The 23996-nt window shown below is 44.7% G+C and overlaps 1 protein-coding gene across 6 annotated transcripts in view; it reads right to left on the bottom strand.

The window, feature by feature from the left end:
* Positions 1 to 23996, bottom strand: part of clcn5b (chloride channel, voltage-sensitive 5b) — a 149408-nt gene that overhangs the window by 31275 nt on the left and 94137 nt on the right. For all 6 annotated transcript variants that reach the window (XM_072505403.1, XM_072505404.1, XM_072505399.1 and 3 more), the window contains one exon: positions 23466 to 23617. In XM_072505403.1, coding sequence (XP_072361504.1) covers positions 23466 to 23617 — 152 coding nt within the window. The remainder of the gene's footprint in view (positions 1 to 23465; positions 23618 to 23996) is intronic.

A 23996-nucleotide genomic window follows, 5' to 3' on the forward strand; every position in this document is an offset into this window, starting at 1 on the left:
TCAGTACAGAGTGAACTTTGTCTTCTAGTTTGGCATAAATGGCAGGAGACAAACAATCAAAAGTTTTCATTCAAACATCATCAAAAATTCTAATTGCCAATTTAGCACAAAGATATTGTGAATATGAAGGGCGACCTTTGTTTTATGTTGCATGTGTCATTAAGTTAAAATAGCAGCGCTTGATTCAGCCAATACATTTCTGAAGCCACCAACCTGCCTCTTTCTGCAGTGCTCGGTTCCCTCTCAGAGATTGGAAACTCAACATTGAGAAATATGATTTACTACAATCGATCTCAGTGCATTTTAACTCCATAACTAATGGATCATTGAACTATTTACTTGCCCATCAATAAAAGCATGTATTTTTAATTAATAATTGGAGAACCAGTTTTGAGGTTAAAAGAACATGGGGACAGCATGAATGAGATGAGGTCTTTCAGGTCATTTAGCTCACGACCATTTACAACGCCCAGTCACACAATTTCCTTCATCAGCCTGCCCTGGGGAACCAAATTGTTTTTTACTCCCTGTAAAAATCAATAAAAATACCTGCAAGATAGGTCAAATCTATTCTATACACAAGACATTTTAATATGCAATTATAATAACAAAATGACTGTGGTCCTGATTTGTTGTAGTATTAATGGCACAGCTGTCAGCACTTCCGGTCATTACTGGATTAATATGGCAGCAACTTCTGCCATCTGCACATCTGCAATCAAATGCGAGAATTTAGAAGTTGCTATTAACAATACCCTGCTCCTCCGCTGGATGTGCTGTCACAGTCTTCACCAATGGAATCAACATAGAGGGCGCGATTTACCGGCTGGTAAATGTCACGAGTGGCCTCTTCCGGGATTCCCGATGGCCATGACGCGCCGCAAAATCTGATGAGATCTCGCGATCTGGATCCCGCCGACAATGGGAGAGATCCAAACTGACATAATTAAGTGAGCTTAACTGCTCACTTAACTATGCCGACACCGGATTTAACCGGCTCCCGAGATTTATCAGCCTCGCCGAGGAGACCCCAGCTGGATGCCGCTTAGTACTGGCTCACATAAACATGGACCAGGCGGCGTGGCACCTGGGGCATCTCCCAGGCCATTGGAGATCTCTGGATGATCAGGGACAGGGTAAGGAGGCACCCTGGCTCTCCCCCGGCACCTGGACACCTTGGCACTTCCACCTTGCCAAAGTCTCTGGGTGGCAATGCCAGGGTGCCAGTGCCAGCAAGGCACTTCCAAAGGGGTTCTGAGGGGGTTCATGCCCATGAAAGGGGGAATGAGAGGGGGTATGAAGGGTGGGTATGAAGGGGCCTCTCACAGGTTGGAGGGTGAAGGGTTGGGGTCCTGAAGGGGGGGGCCCTGAAAAGGAGGGCCCTCGGTGGCCACATAGCTGGGTGTCCTCACTTGGTGGGGTTGGGGGGGAGGGGGGGGGGGGGGGGGGGGAGAGGAGGGTAATGCCCATGTGTATGGGGGGTGACATTGCCCTTGTGTGTGTGTGTTGGGGGGGGGGGGGGGGGGGGGGGGAGATAAGAAGGTGGCGGACCTTCAAGCTCATTTAGACATCGGTGTGCCCTTTCAAAACGGCAGCCTGATCGCAGAGGAGCCATTTTTTCTGGTGAGTTCGGCCTTCCAGTGATGGAAACATTTTGAAGTGTGGGCTGAACTGGGGGAAACTCCCAAGGCCCCAAAATAATGACTAGTGGTTAAATAGCGGTGTGGATCTCACTGGCAACGCCGGCGCGAAACACCCAGCTACACATGCCCAAAATGACACTCAAAATGTTTTTGTGAAATCACACCCAGAGTCACTGCTTTGGTTTAATTGATACATTATTCTCGCTGTAAAGATCAATGACAACTTTAAGTCTCATTCGCTCAGGGGTAACTGAGTTTTATATGGCTAACTTCTGAACACACTCTCTGCTCCTGAAAATGTATGTAAAAAGTGGGGAGTCTCATTCCCAATTAGAAAATGAAAATGTGTCAGATTTCTTTTAAAAATACATACTTTTTGGAAAGTTTGTATCTTGCTATTGAGGTTTCTTCCTAATTCAGCGAGTGTGTCCTAATCTTTATATCACTATCTGCACAATTATGTAAATGTACTTGATAATGGTTTTGCCTTCTGTGAGGATTCTTCAATCCCCCTTCTGCATGCCCTGTTTACAGGCACAATAGGTTGTGGTAGAAATTGACATTGGAAAAGAGAACGTTCTCACCCTACAGCCCATTAAAGCTTTGTGGGCAGCTTTTCTCGAGATGAATGGCAAGCACCATTCCTTTGCCAGTGACTGCAAATCCAGGTCATTGGTATATTTGCTAAACTGATATAAAGTTAGCAGTGTAACCTCAACTCCCAGCTTTATCATGCCCTTGGTCTGATGAACTGGATTGTTTTTAGCTGCATTGATAATGCCAGACAGCTGAAATTTAAGGATGGTTGTGCAGACTCTAAAAATATTTTATCTTGAGTCGATTTCGGCGTGAGAACAGCTGGTGAGTCAGTTTCAGCGGGAGCATTGCGGAAGGAGGTTGCTGGGAGGTAAGTCAACCTTTAAAGCACTTGTCTTTGCAGGGGCAGGCCTGTCGATTTCGGCGTGAGAACAGCTGGTGAGTCAGTTTCAGCGGGAGCATTGCGGAAGTGGTTGCTGAGAGGTAAGTCAACCTTTAAAAGCACTTGTCTTTGCAGGGGCAGGCCAGTCGATTTTGGCGGGAGTGGAGCTGGCTGGTTAGTCAATTTCAGCAGGAGCTGAGAATTTTTCTTTTTTTTTTTAAATTATTTTTTTAGGCGGGAACAGGAAGTCCACCCGCGGACGTCTGGGAAGACCCTCACCAATAAATTCTGGTGGAGAGGAAACCCGAGACACTACACGTGTAGTGTCTCCCACCCGCCCTCCTCCTCTAACCTAAGAATAAAACCCATTGGTGTGAGGTAAGTACCATATTTTATTATATTATTATTTTTAATAAAAATTTAATTTAGTTGTTAGCCAGATCTTGGTAGAAAGTTAGAGGAATGGCAGGGAAGGGAGTGCAATGTTCCTCCTGCAGGATGTTTGAGGTGAGGGATGCAGTTAGTGTCCCTGCTGATTTTACCTGCAGGAAGTGCTGCCATCTCCAGCTCCTCCAAGACCGAGTTAGGGAACTGGAGCTGGAGTTGGAAGAACTTCGGATCATTCGGGAGGCAGAAGGGGTCATAGATAGCAGCTTCAGGGAATTAGTTACACCAAAGATTGGAGATAGGTGGGTAACTGTAAGAGGGACTGGGAAGAAGCAGTCAGTGCAGGGATCCCCTGCGGTCGTTCCCCTGAGAAACAAGTATACCGCTTTGGATACTTGTGGGGGGGGGGGGACTTACCAGGGGTAAGCCATGGGGTACGGGCCTTTGGCATGGAGTCTGTCCCTGTTGCTCAGAAGGGAAGGGGGGAGAGGAGCAGAGCATTAGTAATTGGGGACTCGATAGTCAGGGGCACAGATAGGAGATTTTGTGGGAGCGTGAGAGACTCACGTTTGGTATGTTGCCTCCCAGGTGCAAGGGTACGTGATATCTCGGATCGTGTTTTCCGGGTCCTTAGGGGGAGGGGGAGCAGCCCCAAGTCGTGGTCCACATTGGCACTAACGACATAGGTAGGAAAGGGGACAAGGATGTCAGGCAGGCTTTCAGGGAGCTAGGATGGAAGCTCAGAACTAGAACAAACAGAGTTGTTATCTCTGGGTTGTTGCCCGTGCCACGCGATAGTGAGATGAGGAATAGGGAGAGAGAGCATTTAAACACGTGGCTACAGGGATGGTGCAGGCGGGAGGGATTCAGATTTTTGGATAACTGGGGCTCTTTCTGGGGAAGGTGGGACCTCTACAGACAGGATGGTCTACATCTGAACCTGAGGGGCACAAATATCCTGGGGGGGAGATTTGTTAGTGCTCTTTGGGGGGGGTTTAAACTAATGCAGCAGGGGCATGGGAACCTGGATTGTAGTTTTAGGGTAAGGGAGAATGAGAGTATAGAGGTCAGGAGCACAGATTTGACGTCGCAGGAGGGGGCCAGTGTTCAGGTAGGTGGTTTGAAGTGTGTCTACTTCAATGCCAGGAGTATACGAAACAAGGTAGGGGAACTGGCAGCATGGGTTGGTACCTGGGACTTCGATGTTGTGGCCATTTCGGAGACATGGATAGAGCAGGGACAGGAATGGATGTTGCAGGTTCCGGGGTTTAGGTGTTTTAGTAAGCTCAGAGAAGGAGGCAAAAGAGGGGGAGGTGTGGCGCTGCTAGTCAAGAGCAGTATTACGGTGGCGGAGAGGATGCTAGATGGGGACTCTTCTTCCGAGGTAGTATGGGCTGAAGTTAGAAACAGGAAAGGAGAGGTCACCCTGTTGGGAGTTTTTTATAGGCCTCCTAATAGTTCTAGGGATGCAGAGGAAAGGATGGCGAAGATGATTCTGGATATGAGCGAAAGTAACAGGGTAGTTATTATGGGAGACTTTAACTTTCCAAATATTGACTGGAAAAGATGTAGTTCGAGTACAATAGATGGGTTGTTTTTTGTACAGTGTGTGCAGGAGGGTTTCCTGAAACAATATGTTGACAGGCCAACAAGAGGCGAGGCCACGTTGGATTTGGTTTTGGGTAATGAACCAGGCCAGGTGTTGGATTTGGAGGTAGGAGAGCACTTTGGGGACAGTGACCACAATTCGGTGACGTTTACGTTAATGATGGAAAGGGATAAGTATACACCGCAGGGCAAGAGTTATAGCTGGGGGAAGGGCAATTATGATGCCATTAGACGTGACTTGGGGGGGATAAGGTGGAGAAGTAGGCTGCAAGTGTTGGGCACACTGGATAAGTGGGGCTTGTTCAAGGATCAGCTACTGCGTGTTCTTGATAAGTATGTACCGGTCAGACAGGGAGGAAGGCGTCGAGCGAGGGAACCGTGGTTTACCAAGGAAGTGGAATCTCTTGTTAAGAGGAAGAAGGAGGCCTATGTGAAGATGAAGTGTGAAGTTTCGGTTGGGGCGATGGATAGTTACAAGGTAGCGAGGAAGGATCTAAAGAGAGAGCTAAGACGAGCAAGGAGGGGACATGAGGAGTATTTGGCAGGAAGGATCAAGGAAAACCCAAAAGCTTTCTATAGGTATGTCAGGAATAAGCGAATGACTAGGGAAAGAGTAGGACCAGTCAAGGACAGGGATGGGAAATTGTGTGTGGAGTCTGAAGAGATAGGCGAGATACTAAATGAATATTTTTCGTCAGTATTCACTCAGGAAAAAGATAATGTTGTGGAGGAGAATGCTGAGTCCCAGGCTAATAGAATAGATGGCATTGAGGTACGTAGGGAAGAGGTGTTGGCAATTCTGGACAGGCTGAAAATAGATAAGTCCCCGGGACCTGATGGGATTTATCCTAGGATTCTCTGGGAGGCCAGGGAAGAGATTGCTGGACCTTTGGCTTTGATTTTTATGTCATCATTGGCTACAGGAATAGTGCCAGAGGACTGGAGGACAGCAAATGTGGTCCCTTTGTTCAAAAAGGGGAGCAGAAACAACCCCGGCAACTATAGACCGGTGAGCCTCACGTCTGTAGTGGGTAAAGTCTTGGAGGGGATTATAAGAGACAAGAATTATAATCATCTAGATAGGAATAATATGATCAGGGATAGTCAGCATGGCTTTGTGAAGGGTAGGTCATGCCTCACAAACCTTATTGAGTTCTTTGAGAAGGTGACTGAATAGGTAGACGAGGGTAGAGCAGTTGATGTGGTGTATATGGATTTCAGCAAAGCGTTTGATAAGGTTCCCCACGGTAGGCTATTGCAAAAAATACGGAGGCTGGGGATTGAGGGTGATTTAGAGATGTGGATCAGAAATTGGCTAGCTGAAAGAAGGCAGAGGGTGGTGGTTGATGGGAAATGTTCAGAATGGAGTACAGTCACAAGTGGAGTACCACAAGGATCTGTTCTGGGGCCGTTGCTGTTTGTCATTTTTATCAATGACCTGGAGGAAGGCGCAGAAGGGTGGGTGAGTAAATTTGCAGACGATACTAAAGTCGGTGGTGTTGTCGATAGTGTGGAAGGATGTAGCAGGTTACAGAGGGATATAGATAAGCTGCAGAGCTGGGCTGAGAGGTGGCAAATGGAGTTTAATGTAGAGAAGTGTGAGGTGATTCACTTTGGAAGGAATAACAGGAATGCGGAATATTTGGCTAATGGTAAAGTTCTTGAAAGTGTGGATGAGCAGAGGGATCTAGGTGTCCATGTACATAGATCCCTGAAAGTTGCCACCCAGATTGATAGGGTTGTGAAGAAGGCCTATGGAGTGTTGGCCTTTATTGGTAGAGGGATTGAGTTCCGGTGTCGGGAGGTCATGTTGCAGCTGTACAGAACTCTGGTACGGCCGCATTTGGAGTATTGCGTACAGTTCTGGTCACCGCATTATAGGAAGGACGTGGAGGCTTTGGAGCGGGTGCAGAGGAGATTTACCAGGATGTTGCCTGGTATGGAGGGAAAATCTTATGAGGAAAGGCTGATGGACTTGAGGTTGTTTTCGTTGGAGAGAAGAAGGTTAAGGGGAGACTTAATAGAGGCATACAAAATGATCAGGGGGTTGGATAGGGTGGACAGTGAGAGCCTTCTCCCGCGGATGGATATGGCTGGCACGAGGGGACATAACTTTAAACTGAGGGGTAATAGATATAGGACAGAGGTCAGAGGTAGGTTCTTTACGCAAAGAGTAGTGAGGCCGTGGAATGCCCTACCTGCTACAGTAGTGAACTCGCCAACATTGAGGGCATTTAAAAGTTTATTGGATAAACATATGGATGATAATGGCATAGTGTAGGTTAGATGGCTTTTGGTTTGGTGCAACATCGTGGGCCGAAGGGCCTGTACTGCGCTGTATTGTTCTATGTTCTATGTTCTCTTTTTCCACCACTATTACAAAACAACGGTGTTCTACTCATTCGGATGCTCTGGCAATCTGTGCCTTCACCTATTGGGAAACTAGTGATTTAAAATGTAAATTCAGAATTTGTTCCCTGGTTGCTCAGTTTTAAGAATATTTCTACTGGAACTAACATCATATTGTGGATTTGGCCCTTTAGATGTCCAGTTCTCGAATGTCTATTTTTCCAACTCTTTTTAACCTTGATGTGCTGTGATATAGACCTCAACCCCTTAATTATAAAAAAATTGTCATCCATACCTAGGAGGAAACAACTAGTTGTGGACCTTGCTAAATAATATTAAAAAGATTTGATGCACTGTGAACTTTGTGGACTTGCATTCCTGGTTATAATTAAGCTGACATTTGGGGTTGGCCTGTAGTATCACCAGCCAGTTTTAACTGGAAATAATAAAATTAAGAGGTTAACTTTAAAGTTTATTGTCCTAAACAAATAATTAGGTCAGACTAAAACACCAGAAAACACTAATGACATAGAAAAGTTTTTTTTCAAGAAACCTGAATTTAATTTTAGTGCGTTATTTAATTCTACAGACAGTACCTTCCGCCCTATTGTCATTGGATGGAGGAATTGAGTAACACATTTTGTTGATGTGAAGAAAGAAGTATCATTGTGTGACTTTAAATGGGTGTGTAGGTTGAAGCAAGGTCTACCTTTGCATGACTAATACATATTTGTGTGACTTGATTCTAACATGTGATTCATACATTTCTGCTTTGACTTTGAATTTACAACATTTGCATCTATCACACCACAATACTCTTTTAAGGCCACTCCATTTTAATCACCTAGGTTTCACTCTCTTTTTAATGTTTTTCCCAGCCCCATTCCAGAGAGCTAAATCCATAATCTAGATTAACACTTCAATGCAGAATTGAGGAAATGCTTCCTTTTTGAAAGTGTGGTCTTTTAGGTATGACATGAAACGGAGTCCCCATCTTTCCTTTTAGGTGATGTAAAACATCCCAGGTGGAAGAGAAACAGGAAAGGTCTTCTGTTTGCCTGGTCGACATTTATCTTGCAAACATCACCACTAAAACAGATTATGTAGCCATTTAAGTCATTGACCCATAACCTCCGTGGAGAAGCATTCCGATTCGGGCTGCCTCACCTCTTCTATTTACTCATCTAGAAACGGTGTATAGAAGGGTGGGGGGCAGTGGGTGGGGGTGGGGGGGTGGGAGGGGAGGGGGTTGGAGAGGTGGTCAATGGTCAGAGGTGAGGAAAGTAATTGGTAGGGGGGGCAGTCGGGCAGTCCTGTTGGGGGTTATGGGAGTCCCATAAGTGGGAGGATGAATTACAGTCATCCAGAATCCAGAAGTTAGATGTGGTTTTAATCCTTCTCATGTTTTCTGGGTAACTGTTACTGAAAGAGAGTCGGAACCATCCAAAGTTTGGAGATTTTTATTGTTCTTTTGGATGGTTCCCACTGCGGCACAATTGCCCAACCCAAGTTTGAACTCCATGGGTAACTGCCATGCAAGTCTTACTTAGGAACCTTCTGGAGGTGGGGTGTCCATCACCTCTTTGGGCTACCCCTCAGTTTCAAGGCTCTGGAACTTGGAAATTATTTGTTGGCTCTAGTGTGGAAATGAGCTTCCATGTTTTCTTAAATTACAACAGTAGTTACAATTAAAAACACTTAAACCAAAAGAGAAATGCTGGAAGTTCTCAGCAGGTCTGGCAGAATCTGTAAGGGGAGAAAAGAGCCAACGTTTCGAGTCCAGGTGACCCTTTGTCAAAGCTAAAAGGCATAGAAAGTGGAGATATTTATGCTGTAGGGTGAGGGAATGAAAGATGAGTCATAGCCACAGAAACCAAGGGAAAAGAGTGCTACTGGCAGTCCCCAGAGAGAATAAAAGGTGTGAACGGCCAAACAGCAGAGACACTAAAATCAGAGGGTAAGCTGTGACAGATGTAGATGTGGGGGAGGGGGGGAACATGTGTGGGAGAGAGGCAAAATGAGAAAGGGGAGGGGGGGGGAGGGGGGGAAAGCAAAGGGGAGAAAAGGTAAGGAAAGGGTGGATAAGATAGGGGGAAAGAGTGTGTGTGTGTGTGGGGGGGGGGGGAGAAATACATATATAAAGAAAGACAAGAAAGAAATAAGGTAAAAGACAGTTAAAATGAAACGGAATGAAAACAAAGAGGTTAAGGTGGGGTAGAGCTAATCATCTGAAGTTGTTGAATTCGATGTTGAGACCGGAAGGCTGTCGCGTGCTAACCGGAAGATGAGATGCTGTTCCTCCAGTTTGCATTGAGCTTCACTGGAACACTGCAGCAGGCCAAAGACAGCCATGTGACAGGCATGGGAGCATGGTCTTGTGTTAAAATGGCAAGCAATGGGAAGGTCAGGGTTCTGAATGGGCACAGACCAAAGGTGCTCGCAAAGCGATCACCCAGTCTATGTTTGATCTCTCCGATATAGAGGAGGCCATATTGGGAGCAGCGAATGCAATAGACCAAATTGAAGGAGGTGCAAGTGAAAAGCTACTTAACCTGGAATGAGTGTTTTGGGTCTGGGATGTTGAGCATGGTTCAGAGGTAAAGGGGCAGGTGTTTTACGTTCTGCGATTGCATGGGAAGGTGCCATGGGTGATGGGAGAGGTGTTGGTTATGGTGGAGGAGTGGACTAGATTATCCCGGAGGGAATGGTCTCTGCGGAATTCTGAGAGGGAGTGAAGGAAAGATGTGTTTTGTGATGGCATCACGCTGGAGTTGGCGAAAATAGAGGAGCATTTGGAGGCTGGTGGGGCAAAATGCGAGAACGAGGGGGACGCTATCCTTGATCTGGGAGGGAGGGAAGAGGGTGAAGGTAGTGGCGCGGGAGATGACCCGCATGCTGTTGAGGGCCCTGTCAATAACTGTGCGTGGGAAATCACGATTGAGGTAACAGGAATACATTTTCACTTTGGGAATCAGTGGGCATGTAATGGATATTAGTAAATAGTCTATTGTCCTCGTCACCCCCCCCCCCTCCACACAAGGGCAATGTCACCCTCCATATGCACGGGCATTACTCCCCCTCAAAGTGAGGACACCCTGCTATGGGATGACCGAGGGCCCTCCTTTTCATACCTCCTCAGACCCACTTTCAAGCCTCCCCTTCAGGATCCCCACCCTTCACCTCCCCCAACCTGTGAGGCCTCTTCATATTCACCCGTCATCCCCTCTCACCCATCATGCCCCCCACACCCCCCGTCTCATGGGCATGACCCCCCTCAGGTCCCAGCCTTTGGAAATGCCACCCTGACACTGGCACCCTGGCAGTGTCCCTGCCAGCCTGGCAGTGCCACCCAGAGACCTTGGAGGGTTGGGGGGGGGGCATAGTAAATGTGGGCACCAGATCCTCAGTCAGTTTTTGTGACTATCAGTTAGTTCCTTCAAGTTGGACTACCCTCCTTTGCACTTCCAAATTTATTATAGAGTCATAAATAAGTAGCGAAATTAATTCCATTAATGAAAAATCAGGATGCCTGAGAAATACTGAAATTTTCAACTGAAGGAGAGGTGGAGTTTCACATTCCAACTCACTGCACATGAAATCAAGAAACATCACCCGCAATTCATACAAATTCACTGGTTAGTGGGAGCGATCAAATGACCCCTCCCACACAATCACGATAGATAAGATCATGAAGTGGGCTGGACATGATCTTCTAGTTACAAGTTGGATGATGTCCTCTTCTTCATACATAAAATGATTTTTGATCTACATTTGTGACTTCAGTTATTATATTTTGAACAGCAACAGTTTGCACTCAATGATCCTTTACACATTATCTACAGGTATAGGTAGAATCCATAATAATTAACTACAAGATTCTAAGGAAAAAGATATGACAAAGTTTTGAACTTCGTTCATAATAACAATAATTAAAACACCTACAAAATTCATAGGGCAGAGCACTTTATTTACTAACCAGTGTAGTGTCAACAATTCAAAGGGCAATAGCAACTTTCTACAGAATGGTCCAATTGTATTGGAAATAGATGTCTTTTACTAATGGGGCTCCTTTTTCTTTTAATTCATTTACGGGATGTGGACGTCACCACCTTCAGAAGGTGGTGGTGAGTTGCCTTCTTGGACCGGTGCAGTCCTTGAGGTGCAGGTACACCTACTGTGCTGTTAGGGAGGGAGTTTCAAGATGTTGCCCCAGCGACAGTGAAGGAACAGCGATATATTTCCAAGTCAGGGTGGTGAATGACTTGGAGGGGAACCTCCAGGTGGTGGGGCTCCCAGATATCTGCTGCTCGTCCTTCTCGAGGGTCTTGGGTTTGGAAGGTGCTGGCTAGGGAACCTTGGTGAGTTACTACAGTGCATCTTGTAAATGGCTGCCACGGCTCATCAGTGGTGGAGGGTTTGAATGTTTGTGGAGGGGAACAATCAAGCGTGCTTCTATGTCCTGGATGGTGTTGAGTTTCTTGAGAGTTGTTGGAGCTGCACTTACCCAGGCGAGTGAAGAGTATTCCATGAAGGCAGCACAGTTGCGCAGTAGTTAGCATTGTTGCCTCATGGCGCCGAGGTCCCGGGTTCGATCCTGGCTCTGGGTCACTGTCTGTGTGGAGTTTGCACATTCTCCACATGTTTGCGTGGGTTTCGCCTGCACAATCCAAAGATATGCAGGGTAGATGCATTGGCCACGCTAAATTGTCCCTTAATTGGAATAAATGAATTGGGTATTCTAAATTTTTTTTTTTTTAAATGGAAAAAAACGTATTCCATTACATTCCTGGTTTGTGCCTTGTATATAGTGGACAGGCTTTGAGGGGTCAGGAGGTGAGTTACTCACTATAGGATTCCTAGCTTTTGATGCCTCAGGAACTGATAGCCAATATTATGCTATATCTTAACTGATACTTTTTCACCTCTGCAGAAATCCTCGTACAATGTGTCATTTTGATTTAGTTTTTTTTTACAAATCTTTAGTCCATTAAGGGGTGCTCAAATACTGAGCTTGCAGATCTTCTAGCTTTCTCTCTTTATGAGGAAGAAAACTCTCACTGATGACAAAGAGCATCACACAATAGCATACTCTGCTTAACCAATGACTTGCACGTATTGGTGCAGCACGTGTGCAACTGGTTGCCTTTGTTGTAAAGCATTTTGGAATATACGAAGGGAATCAGGAGATGGGATATAATTTCAAATGAAGTTGTTTACAATATTAATAAATTTTAGATACATGTCACATTCTTCTGAGTATGCAAACCTTTTTCAAGTTATTTTTGTGGCCATGAACTCCCTCTCTTGGTTCAGGTAAAAACATTTACATTATACTTCTGTGGACATAAAAGTTTCAGGCAGCAGAGTACAAAATGGACAGACTAAGGTTAGTCAAAGGAAATCTATTTATTTATTTTTTTAAATTTAAAGTACCCGGTTCATTTTTTTTTTCCATTTAAGGGGCAATTTAGCGTGGCCTATCCACCTACCATGCACATCCTTGGGTTGTGGAGGTGAGCCCACGCAGACACGGGGAGAATGTGCAAACTCCACACGGACAGTTACCTGCGTCCGGGATCAAACCCGGGTCTTCGGCAGTGCTAACCACTGTGCCACCATGCCGTCCCGGAGATTTATTTTAAAGGGCGTACAATCAACATAATTGTGCCTGTATTTCTGAGCTCCACACAAATCATGACTAGTCCAATAAAAAGCTGTCTCTTTTACTGCTCCTTATATAATCTAAATGTAGAAGTAGGCAATTCAGCCCAACTAATCTATGTTATTGTTTATACTCTGCAGGATCCTCCTCAGTTTAATTTCCTCTTCTCACCCAGCCACTTTATTCCTCTATTCCCATCTCCTTCAGTATACATCAAGCTCCCCACATAAATATATGAATGTATTTTATTTATTGATTGCTTTTTCAAATTAAGGGGTAATTTGGCATGGCCAATTCACCTACCCTGCACATCTTTGGGTTGTGGGGGTGAGACCCAAACAGACATGGGGGAGAATGTGCAAACTCCACATGGACAGTGACCCGAGGCCGGGATCGAATCTGGGTCCTCGGCGCCGTGCTAACCTCTGCACCACCGAGCTGCCCTGAATTTATTTTATTTTAATCATTTTGTGCAGCAATAAGTTCCACATGTTCACCACTTCTCATGTAAAGAAATTCCTCTTCAATTATTTTTTCTCTATTAGTGCAACTGTAGTTATTCTACCTTGTTTTGGACTCACTTGTGTGAGGAAAACAGTTTCTCCTTGTTCACCTATCAAAATAATTGAGAATTTTTAAGACCTCTCTCAGATCTCCTCTTTGTCTTTTCTTTTCTCTAAAGTCCTAGCCTGTTATATCTTTCCTGATAGAAGCATCTTTCAATTCTAGTAGAATTCTTCTAAATGTTTTGGCACTTTCTTTAATGCTACAATGTCATTTTTGAAGTATGGTGACCAGGACTATGCATAATACGACAAGTGTGGTTTACCAAGGTTCTGCATAAAATGAGCATTATCTCTCTGCTTTTGTATTCTATCTCCCTAAAAATAAAACATCACTTTGTTCGCACTGTTTATGGCCTCATCAGACATTTCTGCTGCTTTTATCAATGTATCTGAATACCAATATCGCTCTGCCCCTGTACTCCATTTAGTCTTTTACCTTCTAGGGAATAAGCGGCTTCTTTATTTCTCCTACTAAAATGAATCACTGTGTTATATTGAATTGCACTGATTATTTATCCATCTCATCCATGCCTATTTACATCATCCTCCAATATGGTGCAGCCTTCTACCCAGTTTGATATAATCTGAAAATGTCAACAACATATTTTAAATCCCTGAGCCCAAGCCATTTATGTATGTGCTAAAAGCTGTGGTCCCAGCATTTCTTTTTCACCTGCAATCCATTTGAACCTAGAGCTCTGAGATACATTTTTGCTAATGTCACCATTCTTTCTATTTGAATTGTTGTAATATCCCCACTAACAGCTTCTGCTATTGTCATTTTCTATTAATCAGCCTGCGAAAATTCCTTTTGAAAAAAAAAATCATTCATTGGATGTGAGCATCAATGGCAAGGTCAACATTTATTGTCCGTCCCTCAGTGAGTCGCTTTCTTGAAATGCTGCACTCCATGTGGTGTTTGTCCACCAACAGTACTGTTAGGGAATTTTCAAGATTTTGAATGAGCAAAAGTGGAGAAATGGTGATATAGTTCCAAGTCAGGATGGGGAGTGGCTTGGAGAGGAAGTTGCAGGTGGTGGCGTTCCCATGTGTCTGCTGCTCTTGTTCTTTTATGTGGTAGAAGTCACAGGTTTGGACGGTGATGTACAACGAGCCTTGTGGAGTTGGTGCAGTGCATTTTATAGATGGTCTACACTGTTGCCACTGTGCATCAGCAGTACAGGTAATGATTGTTTAAGATGCTGGATGAGATGTTTATTAGGTGAACTGCTTTGTCCTGGATGGTGTTGAGTTTCTGTTGTTGTTAGAGCTGCACTCATACAGGCAAGTATTCAATCACACTCCTGATTTGTGCCTTGCAGATATGGTCAGGCTTTGGGGAATTCGGAGCTCCTCTCCACAGAATATCCAGCTTCTGCCCTGGTCTTGTACCCATATTATTTATAAGGCTAGTCCAGTTATGTTTGTGGGCAATGCTAACCCTGAAGATGCTGATAGTGGTTAATTCAGCGATGGTAACGCCATCGAACCTCAAGGGCAGATGGTCTGATTTACTTTTATGGGAGATGGTGATTGCCTGGTACTCGTCACTTATCAGCCCAAGCCGTTGTCTAGGTCATGATGCACGCAGGTATGGACATTTTGTCAGAGTTTTGCTGGGTTGGAATTCAAAGATATGAAGGCTAAATGAAATGCAGCAAATGCAACAAATAGGTAGTGTCCAAAGTTCCAAAACTCAAGACCCATAATTTTATTTTGGTTTGTTACAAACAACTAATGCAAGTACACCAGGCCAACATTTTTGAAATGTAGCACATCGATATTTCAAAGAACAAAGAACAAAGAAATGTACAGCACAGGAACAGGCCCTTCGGCCCTCCAAGCCCATGCCGACCATACTGCCCGACTAAACTACAATCTTCTACACTTCCTGGGTCCGTATCCTTCTATTCCCATCCTATTCATATATTTGTCAAGATGCCCCTTAAATGTCCCTATCGTCCCTGCTTCCACTACCTCCTCCGGTAGTGAGTTCCAGGCACCCACTACCCTCTGCGTAAAAAACTTGCCTCGTACATCTACTCTAAACCTTGCCCCTCTCACCTTAAACCTATGCCCCCTAGTAATTGACCCCTCTACCCTGGGGAAAAGCCTCTGACTATCCACTCTGTCTAGGCCCCTCATAATCTTGTATACCTCTATCAGGTCTCCCCTCAACCTCCTTCGTTCCTGTGAGAACAAACCGAGTTTATTCAATCGCTCCTCATAGCTTATGCCCTCCATACCAGGCAACATTCTGGTAAATCTCTTCTGCACCCTCTCTAAAGCCTCCACATCCTTCTGGTAGTGTGGCGACCAGAATTGAACACTATACTCCAAGTGTGGCCTAACTAAGGTTCTATACAGCTGCAACATGACTTGCCAATTCTTATACTCAATGCCCCGGCCAATGAAGGCAAGCATGCCGTATGCCTTCTTGACTACCTTCTCCACCTGTGTTGCCCCTTTCAATGACCTGTGGACCTGTACTCCTAGATCTCTTTGACTTTCAATACTCTTGAGGGTTCTACCATTCACTGTATATTCCCTACCTGCATTAGCCCTTCCAAAATGCATTACCTCACATTTGTCCGGATTAAACTCCATCTGCCATCTCTCCGCCCAAGTCTCCAGACAATCTAAATCCTGCTGTATCCTCAGACAGTCCTCATCGCTATCCGCAATTCCACCAACCTTTGTGTCGTCTGCAAACTTACTAATCAGACCAGTTACATTTTCCTCCAAATCATTTATATATACTACAAAGAGCAAAGGTCCCAGCACTGATCCCTGTGGAACACCACTGGTCACAGCCCTCCAATTAGAAAAGCATCCCTCCATTGCTACCCTCTGCCTTCTATGGCCTAGCCATAGAAAAGCATTTTCAAATGCTTGAAAATGGAGTTTACTCCAGAATTCAACTGCTTTCCATCTAGTTTACCCCCCCCCCCCCCCGCCCCCAAACTCCCAACCATTATTCCCCTCTCCCCAATTCTCTCATATGCCAGCTCTCACACTCCAGGCCTTCCATTCCCTTGCTCTTTGCCTCACCCTCACATGCGGCAGCTGTTCTTTGTCCCACAAGAGTGGCATACTGCCACCAGGGCACTACAAGCTTCTGGAACAGAAAACAATTCTGTTCCAAAACAACAGAAAGCAAGCTGCCCTCCAGAACCCAGGCTATGATGCTCCTTCTCTGGGCTCCGGACCAGTTATTGCTCTGGAGCGGAGTGTGCATGGCAGGTTTCTCCATTGCACTGCAGCCTACATTAATTGGTTCATAATACAATTAATTTATTTACAGGTGAAATCACAGGACAAGCTCCATGTTTTATTGCGTCTAGGTTCTGCATGTTATTCAGTATCACATACAGATTTAGTGCATATGCAGGCAATATATAAAGAGCTGCAATTTTACCTCAAAAGAAACTGCTGGCATTTGGCAATCACAGAATGGTTACAGCACAAGAGACCATTTGGCCCATCATGCCCATGTTGGCTTTGAGCAACTCAACAAGGCCCACTCCTCTGACATTTCCCCGAAGCCCTTTTCACTTTAGGTGTTTATCCAATTTCTTTTTGAAAACGATTGCATTGACCTCTAGCACACTCACAGGCAGTGCATCCTAATCAACAGCTGTGTAAATAATGTTTTCCTTATGTTCCCATTAGTTCTTTGAAATTCATTTAAAATCCTTCCTTCCACCAATAGGAAAAGTTTCTTCCTATCTACTCTGACTCGGCCCTGCATGATTTTAAACACCTCTATGAAATCTCCTCACAATCTTTTCTTCTCTCAGGATAACAACCGCAACTTCTCCAATCTACTCTTGTAATTGAAGTCCCTCCTGGTGGCCAGAATTAGACACAATGCTCCAAGTGAGACTGAACCAGCGCTTTATAAAGGTTCATCATAACTTCCTGGTTTTTGTATTCTATGGGAGCGATTCTCCCAAAAGGGAACGGAGTCCCCTAGTGAGAGGGCACAATTTTCAGACTGCCTTTCCTTTTGTCATTTTCTCTTATGCCTTTATTCTTCCTGAAAATATGCTTTCAGGTAGAAAGAATACTGAGCTAAATATTGTACCTCATTGGATTCTGCAAGTTTTTTGTTCTTCCTGATTATTAGTTGTTTGTTCATTAGTTGTTAGGGTCAGGTTGGGTTGCCTGTGCAGGTTAGACAGTTGGGGCTGGGTCGGATCGAGCCGATTCGTTCGGGTGGGGTCAAGGGTCACTCTGATCAGGCGGAGCATTGCGCAGGTCAAGGAGTCACAGCCTGAGTGAGAGAGATACAGACCGAGTGAGAATTTGGTAATTTGGTGCAGTGAGGTAATTCTGTGAAGAGTGGGAAAAGGTGCTTTTTCCCTCCTGTTTTGTTCTCTCTCTTTCTTCGGGCCTAATTTCGGGAGCCGTTCGGAGGAGGAGGAGCAGTCTCTGTGAGTATAAAAACCTAACGGTAACTTCCTGTTTTCCAGTTGTTTTTTTTTCCAAAAGTGACGTCAGAGGGAAGCTGTGATCTGAGTGGTTGATAGCAAACCTGCCTCAAATTAAAAAAAAAAACACAGCTAAACTCAAACTTAAATTAAACTAATTAATTAATTAGTGATGGCTGGTCAGGTGATGTGCTTGAGCTGCTTGATGTGGGAGCTGGCAGATCCCATTGCGAGCTGCAGCGACCACATCTGCAGTAAGTGTTGGCTGCTCGAAGAGCTCCGGCTCAGAGTTGATGAGCTGGAGTCTGAGCTTCAAACACTGAGGCACATCCGGGAGGGGGAGACTTACCTGGACACTGTGTTTCAGGAGGCAGTCACACCTGTCAGAGTAAGTAGTTTAAATCCTGCCAGTGGCCAGGGACAGCAGGGTGTGACTGCAAGTCAGGCAGGTAAAGGGAACCAGCAGTCAGGAACTCAGGAGCCTCAGCCCTCGACTCTGTCCAACAGGTGTGAGGCACTTGCTCCCTGTGTGGATGGCGAACAGGGCTGCAGGAAGGATGAGTCAGCTGACCAAGGCACCATGATTCAGCAGGCCATTCAAGGGGAGGGACTAAATAGGCAAGTTGTAGTTGTAGGGGATTCTATTATCAGGGGGATAGATAGTATCCTTTGTGAGCAGGATAAAGAGTCCCGCATGGTATGTTGCCTGCCCGGTGCTAGGGTGCAGGACATCTCTGACCGGCTTGAAAGGATACTGGAGAGGGAGGGGGAGGATCCAGTTGTTGTGGTCCATGTCAGTACCAACAACATAGGCAAGTCTAGAAAAGAGGACCTGTTTCGAGATTATAAAGAGCTAGGATTCAAATTAAAAAACAGGTCCTCAAGGGTCATAATCTCTGGATTACTGCCCGAGCCACGTGCAAATTGGCATAGGGAGGCAAGAATCAGGGAAGGTAACACGTGGCTGAAAGAGTGGTGTGGGAAAGAGGGGTTCCTTTTCATGGGACACTGGCATCAGTTTTGGGACAGGGGGACCTATACCGTTGGGATGGTCTCCACCTGAACCGAGCTGGGACCAGTGTTCTGGCGAAAAGAATAAATAGGGTGGTCAATAGGACTTTAAACTAAAGATTGGGGGGGGGGGGGGGGGGGGGGGGGGGAAGTCAGGGAACCAAGAGGTGAAGTAATCAGTGGGAAGCGTAGCTGCTTAGGAATACAAAAAAGCACGAAAAGACAAAACTCAGGAGAGGTTACGATAGTCCTCATCCCACAAAATATGACACAGTGTATGGAAAGACTCAGTAAACCAAGGTCCACCACACTAAGAAAACAAAAAGGGACGGTCAATAGAGAATTAAAGGTGCTATATTTAAATGCGCGCAGTGTACGGAACAAGGTAGATGAGCTTGTGGCCCAGATTGTGACTGGCAGGTATGATGTGGTAGGCATCACAGAGACATGGTTGCAGGGGGTTCAGGACTGGCATTTAAACATCCAGGGATTCACAACCTATCGAAAAGACAGGGAGGTGGGCAGAGGGGGCGGGGTTGCCTTGTTAATTAGGAATGAAATTAAATCAATAGCACTAAATGACATAGGGTCAGATGATGTGGAGTCTGTGTGGGTAGAGTTGAGGAACCACAAAGGCAAAAAACCCATAATGGGAGTTATGTACAGGCCTCCTAACAGTGGCCAGGACCGGGGGCACAAAATGCACCACAAAATAGAAAGTGCATGTCAGAAAGGCAAGGTCACAGTGATCATGGGGGACTTCAATATGCAGGTGGACTGGGTAAATAATGCTGCCAATGGACCCAAGGAAAGGGAATTCATTGAATGTTTACAGGAGGGCTTTTTGGAACAGCTTGTGATGGAGCCCACAAGGGAACAGGCCATTCTGGACTTAGTGTTATGTAATGAGCCAGACTTGATTAAAGATCTTAAAGTAAGGGAGCACTTAGGAGGCAGTGATCATAATATGGTAGAATTCAATCTCCAATTTGAAAGAAAGAAGGTAGAATCAGATGTAAAGGTGTTACAGTTAAATAAAGGTAACTACAGGGGCATGAGGGGGGAACTGACGAAAATCGACTGGGAGCAGAGCCTAGTGGGAAAGACAGTAGAACAGCAATGGCAGGAGTTTCTGGGAGTAATTGAGGACACAGTACAGAGGTTCATCCCAAAGAAAAGAAAGGTTATCAGAGGGGGGATTCGGCAGCCATGGCTGACAAAGGAAGTTAGGGAATGTATCAAAGCAAAAGAGAAAGCCTATAATGTGGCAAAGAGTAGTGGGAAGTCAGAAGATTGGGAAGGCTACAAAAACAAACAGAGGATAACAAAGAGAGAAATAAGGAAAGAGAGGATCAAATATGAAGGTAGGCTAGCCAGTAACATTAGGAATGATAGTGAAAGTTTCTTTCAATACATTAAAAACAAACGGGAGGCAAAAGTTGACATTGGGCCGCTCCAAAATGACGCTGGTAATTTTGTGATGGGAGACAAGGAAATAGCTGAGGAACTAAATAAGTACTTTGCATCAGTCTTCACAGTAGAAGACATGAGTAATATCCCAACAATTCAGGAGAGTCAGGGGGCAGAGTTGAATATGGTAGCCATCACAAAGGAGAAAGTGCTAGAGAAACTAAGAGGTCTAAAAATTGATAAATCTCTGGGCCCAGATGGACTACATCCTAGAGTTCTAAAGGAGATAGCTGAAGAAATAGTGGAGGCGTTAGTTATGATCTTTCAAAAGTCACTGGAGTCAGGGAAAGTCCCAGAGGATTGGAAAATCGCTGTTGTAACCCCCCTGTTCAAGAAGGGAACAAGGAAAAAGATGGAAAATTATAGGCCAATTAGCCTAACCTCGGTTGTTGGCAAGATTCTAGAATCCATTGTTAAGGATGAGATTTCTAAACTCTTGGAAGTGCAGGGTCAGATTAGGACAAGTCAGCATGGATTTAGTAAGGGGAGGCCGTGCCTGACAAACCTGTTAGAGTTCTTTGAAGAGATAACAAATAGGTTAGACCAAGGAGAGCCAATGGATGTTATCTATCTTGACTTCCAAAAGGCCTTTGATAAGGCGCCTCACGGGAGACTGCTGAGTAAAATAAGGGCCCATGGTATTCGAGGCAAGGTACTAACATGGATTGACGATTGGCTGTCAGGCAGAAGGCAGAGAGTTGGGATAAAAGGTTCTTTTTTGGAATGGCAACCGGTGACGAGTGGTGTCCCGCAGGGTTCAGTGTTGGGGCCACAGCTGTTCTCTTTATATATTAACGATCTAGATGACGGGACTGGGGGCATTCTGGCTAAGTTTGCCGATGATACAAAGATAGGTGGAGGGGCAGGTAGTATGGAGGAGGTGGAGAGGCTGCAGAAAGATTTAGACAGTTTAGGAGAGTGGTCCAAGAAATGGCTGATGAAATTCAACGTGGGCAAGTACGAGGTCTTGCACTTTGGAAAAAAGAATAGAGGCATGGACTATTTTCTAAACGGTGACAAAATTCATAATGCTGAAGTGCAAAGGGACTTGGGAGTCCTAGTCCAGGATTCTCTAAAGGTAAACCTGCAGGTTGAGTCCGTAATTAAGAAAGCAAATGCAATGTTGTCATTCATCTCAAGAGGCTTGGAATATAAAAGCAGGGATGTACTGCTGAAGCTTTATAAAGCATTAGTTAGGCCCCATTTAGAATACTGTGAGCAATTTTGGGCCCCACACCTCAGGAAGGACATACTGGCACTGGAGTGGGTCCAGCGGAGATTCACACGGATGATCCCAGGAATGGTAGGCCTAACATACGATGAACGTCTGAGGATCCTGGGATTATATTCATTGGAGTTTAGGAGGTTGAGGGGAGATCTAATAGAAACTTACAAGATAATGAATGGCTTCGATAGGGTGGACGTGGGGAAGTTGTTTCCATTAGCAGGGGAGACTAGGACCCGGGGGCACAGCCTTAGAATAAAAGGGAGTCACTTTAGAACAGAGATGAGGAGAAATATCTTCAGCCAGAGAGTGGTGGGTCTGTGGAATTCATTGCCACAGAGGGCGGTGGAGGCCGGGACGTTGAGTGTCTTTAAGACAGAAGTTGATAAATTCTTGATTTCTCGAGGAATTAAGGGCTATGGAGAGAGAGCGGGTAAATGGAGTTGAAATCAGCCATGATTGAATGGTGGAGTGTACTCGATGGGCTGAATGGCCTTACTTCCGCTCCTATGTCTTATGGTCTTATGGAGCGCAAGAAATGACAGGGACGGGAAGAGGATATTTGCTCAGCACACGACCCCGTCCATGCAGCAAATCCTCAAATATGTCAGTAAGTTTATCACTCATTTTTTAGGACTTGAAATTCTTGCATGGCCTGCTTAAAAAAGTGTTCAGCCAGGTTTGTGGTTTTGTAGTGCACTATACTCATTTAGTGTGTTTGGCATTCCCTCTGCCAAGTGTAGACCCATTTTTGGTTCTTAATCATCCCCACCTCTCCTCTAACTACCCTTTTACAATTTATATGCCTACAGAAGACTTTCTTTTTATATTCGCTACCAGTCTCTTCTCATATTCTCCCTCTACCTCTCATACTTTCTTTTTCACTTACCCTCTGAAATTTCTATATTCAGCCTGATTCCCAATTGTATTGTCAACCTGACATTTGTCATACTCACCCTTTTTCTGCTTCATCTTACTTGTTAATTTTCTCTTTATCTAGGGAGCTCTGGCTTTATTTGTTATACCTTTTCTGCTGGTGGTAATACACATCAACTGGACCCAAACTATTCATTATTACCGACAGTCCATTTTTCCATTAGTTTTGCCTGGCTGTCTTTGTTTTCAATTCACCTTATCTGTTCTCAGTCCACTGAAATTGGTCCTCCCCAATTCAGCATTCATACTTTGAATTGCTCCTTGTCTATGTGAGCCCAAGGCCAGAGTTCTACGGCCATTGGAATTCTCTGTTCCCAGTGGCGTGGGTTGGCTTTAATGGGAAATCCCATTGACAAGTGGCGGGAGTAGAGAACTCCACCGCCAGCGAGTGGCATGCTACCAAGAAACATGCAGTTGGAGGATAGGAGAATCCAGCCTCAAACCTTACGTTCCATGATCACTGCTCCTAAACCCGACTGACACTTTATCCACTTGACCCACCTCGCTTTCCAGAACCAGATCCAGCTATGCTTCTTTCCTCGCTGGGCCGGAAAGTAACTGATCAAGAAAATGCCCTGACGACACTTTAGGAACTTACACTATCATTATCCTAATACAGACTGTGATAGTAAAAATCCCCCATTATCCATACTCTAAGACAGTACCTGCCTTTGCTCTGATTCCCCGATGTCCACGTAGACTACTGGAACACTTTAACTAAACTCTTTGAATTAATGGTAATTTTGACAAAAGTATCTTGTGACCCGTGGAACTCTGTACCTTCAGCATAGTGTGGTAGGGGAAAGGAGGGATTCAAAATATTGCTGCATTTCAAAGCAACTGCTTAATTTATATGGCTCAATCTTTGCATTTAATACACCCAATTCCTTAATCACATTACATATAATTTGGGCTGGAATAGGAACAAATATCATTATAATACATAATTCATAACAAGATACATAAATAGGAAATGCTGAAATAGAACATAAACCTCCAGAACCTCCAGCACGAAATGGCGGAGGTCTGGAAGCATTCTACCTTTAGACTGGGAAGAATTCAAACAATCGAAAGGGAAAGTAGGTGGATTTTTTAAAACTAAAATAAATTGTAATTCAAACTGTAATTCAAATAGACAGAATAAAGTGGTTGTACAACAAGGGACGGCAGATAACAGGGATAACAGATTCTGATATAAAGAGGTGTATTTTGTTCAAGTGTTTTACACATGGCTTTAAGTACTGATATGAATATACCTCTCTGTGTCTGTCTCTGTCCCTGGATTTCTCACGGACCCAGTCTATCGTATTGAAATCTTCATATGTCCCCAAACCAGGAATTGGTTCGTCAAGAAAATCCATTATCTTGCTTGCACCATTCATCCCTGCTCCGTTATGATTTGTATACCCTGTGAAAGATTAAAAAGATAAAATACATCACATTAAATATTAGCACAAGAAACTCGCAGTTTTACAAAAAGGGTTGAGATTTCACCATGCCAGTGGAGTGCTCCAGTGCTCTGGCATGGCTAGTTTCACTGTGCTAAGTTACCAACATTCATTGATCTGCACTACTACAGATAGACAATGAGTTTATACAGATATACTGGCAAAACATTTTTAAGGCTGCAAAGGCAAGATAAATAACACACTTTGCACATGTGCAGCAAAATTAATTGAATTCCAGATCATGGTGGGTTCTAAGATGCACTTTGTACATTACAGACAGCTGACAACCAGTGGGGAGAAACGGATCACTGCACAAATAAGAATGCCTATTATTTAATC

Source organism: Scyliorhinus torazame, chromosome 5 (genome assembly GCF_047496885.1).
Source record: "Scyliorhinus torazame isolate Kashiwa2021f chromosome 5, sScyTor2.1, whole genome shotgun sequence".
NCBI classification, from domain to species: domain Eukaryota; kingdom Metazoa; phylum Chordata; class Chondrichthyes; order Carcharhiniformes; family Scyliorhinidae; genus Scyliorhinus; species Scyliorhinus torazame.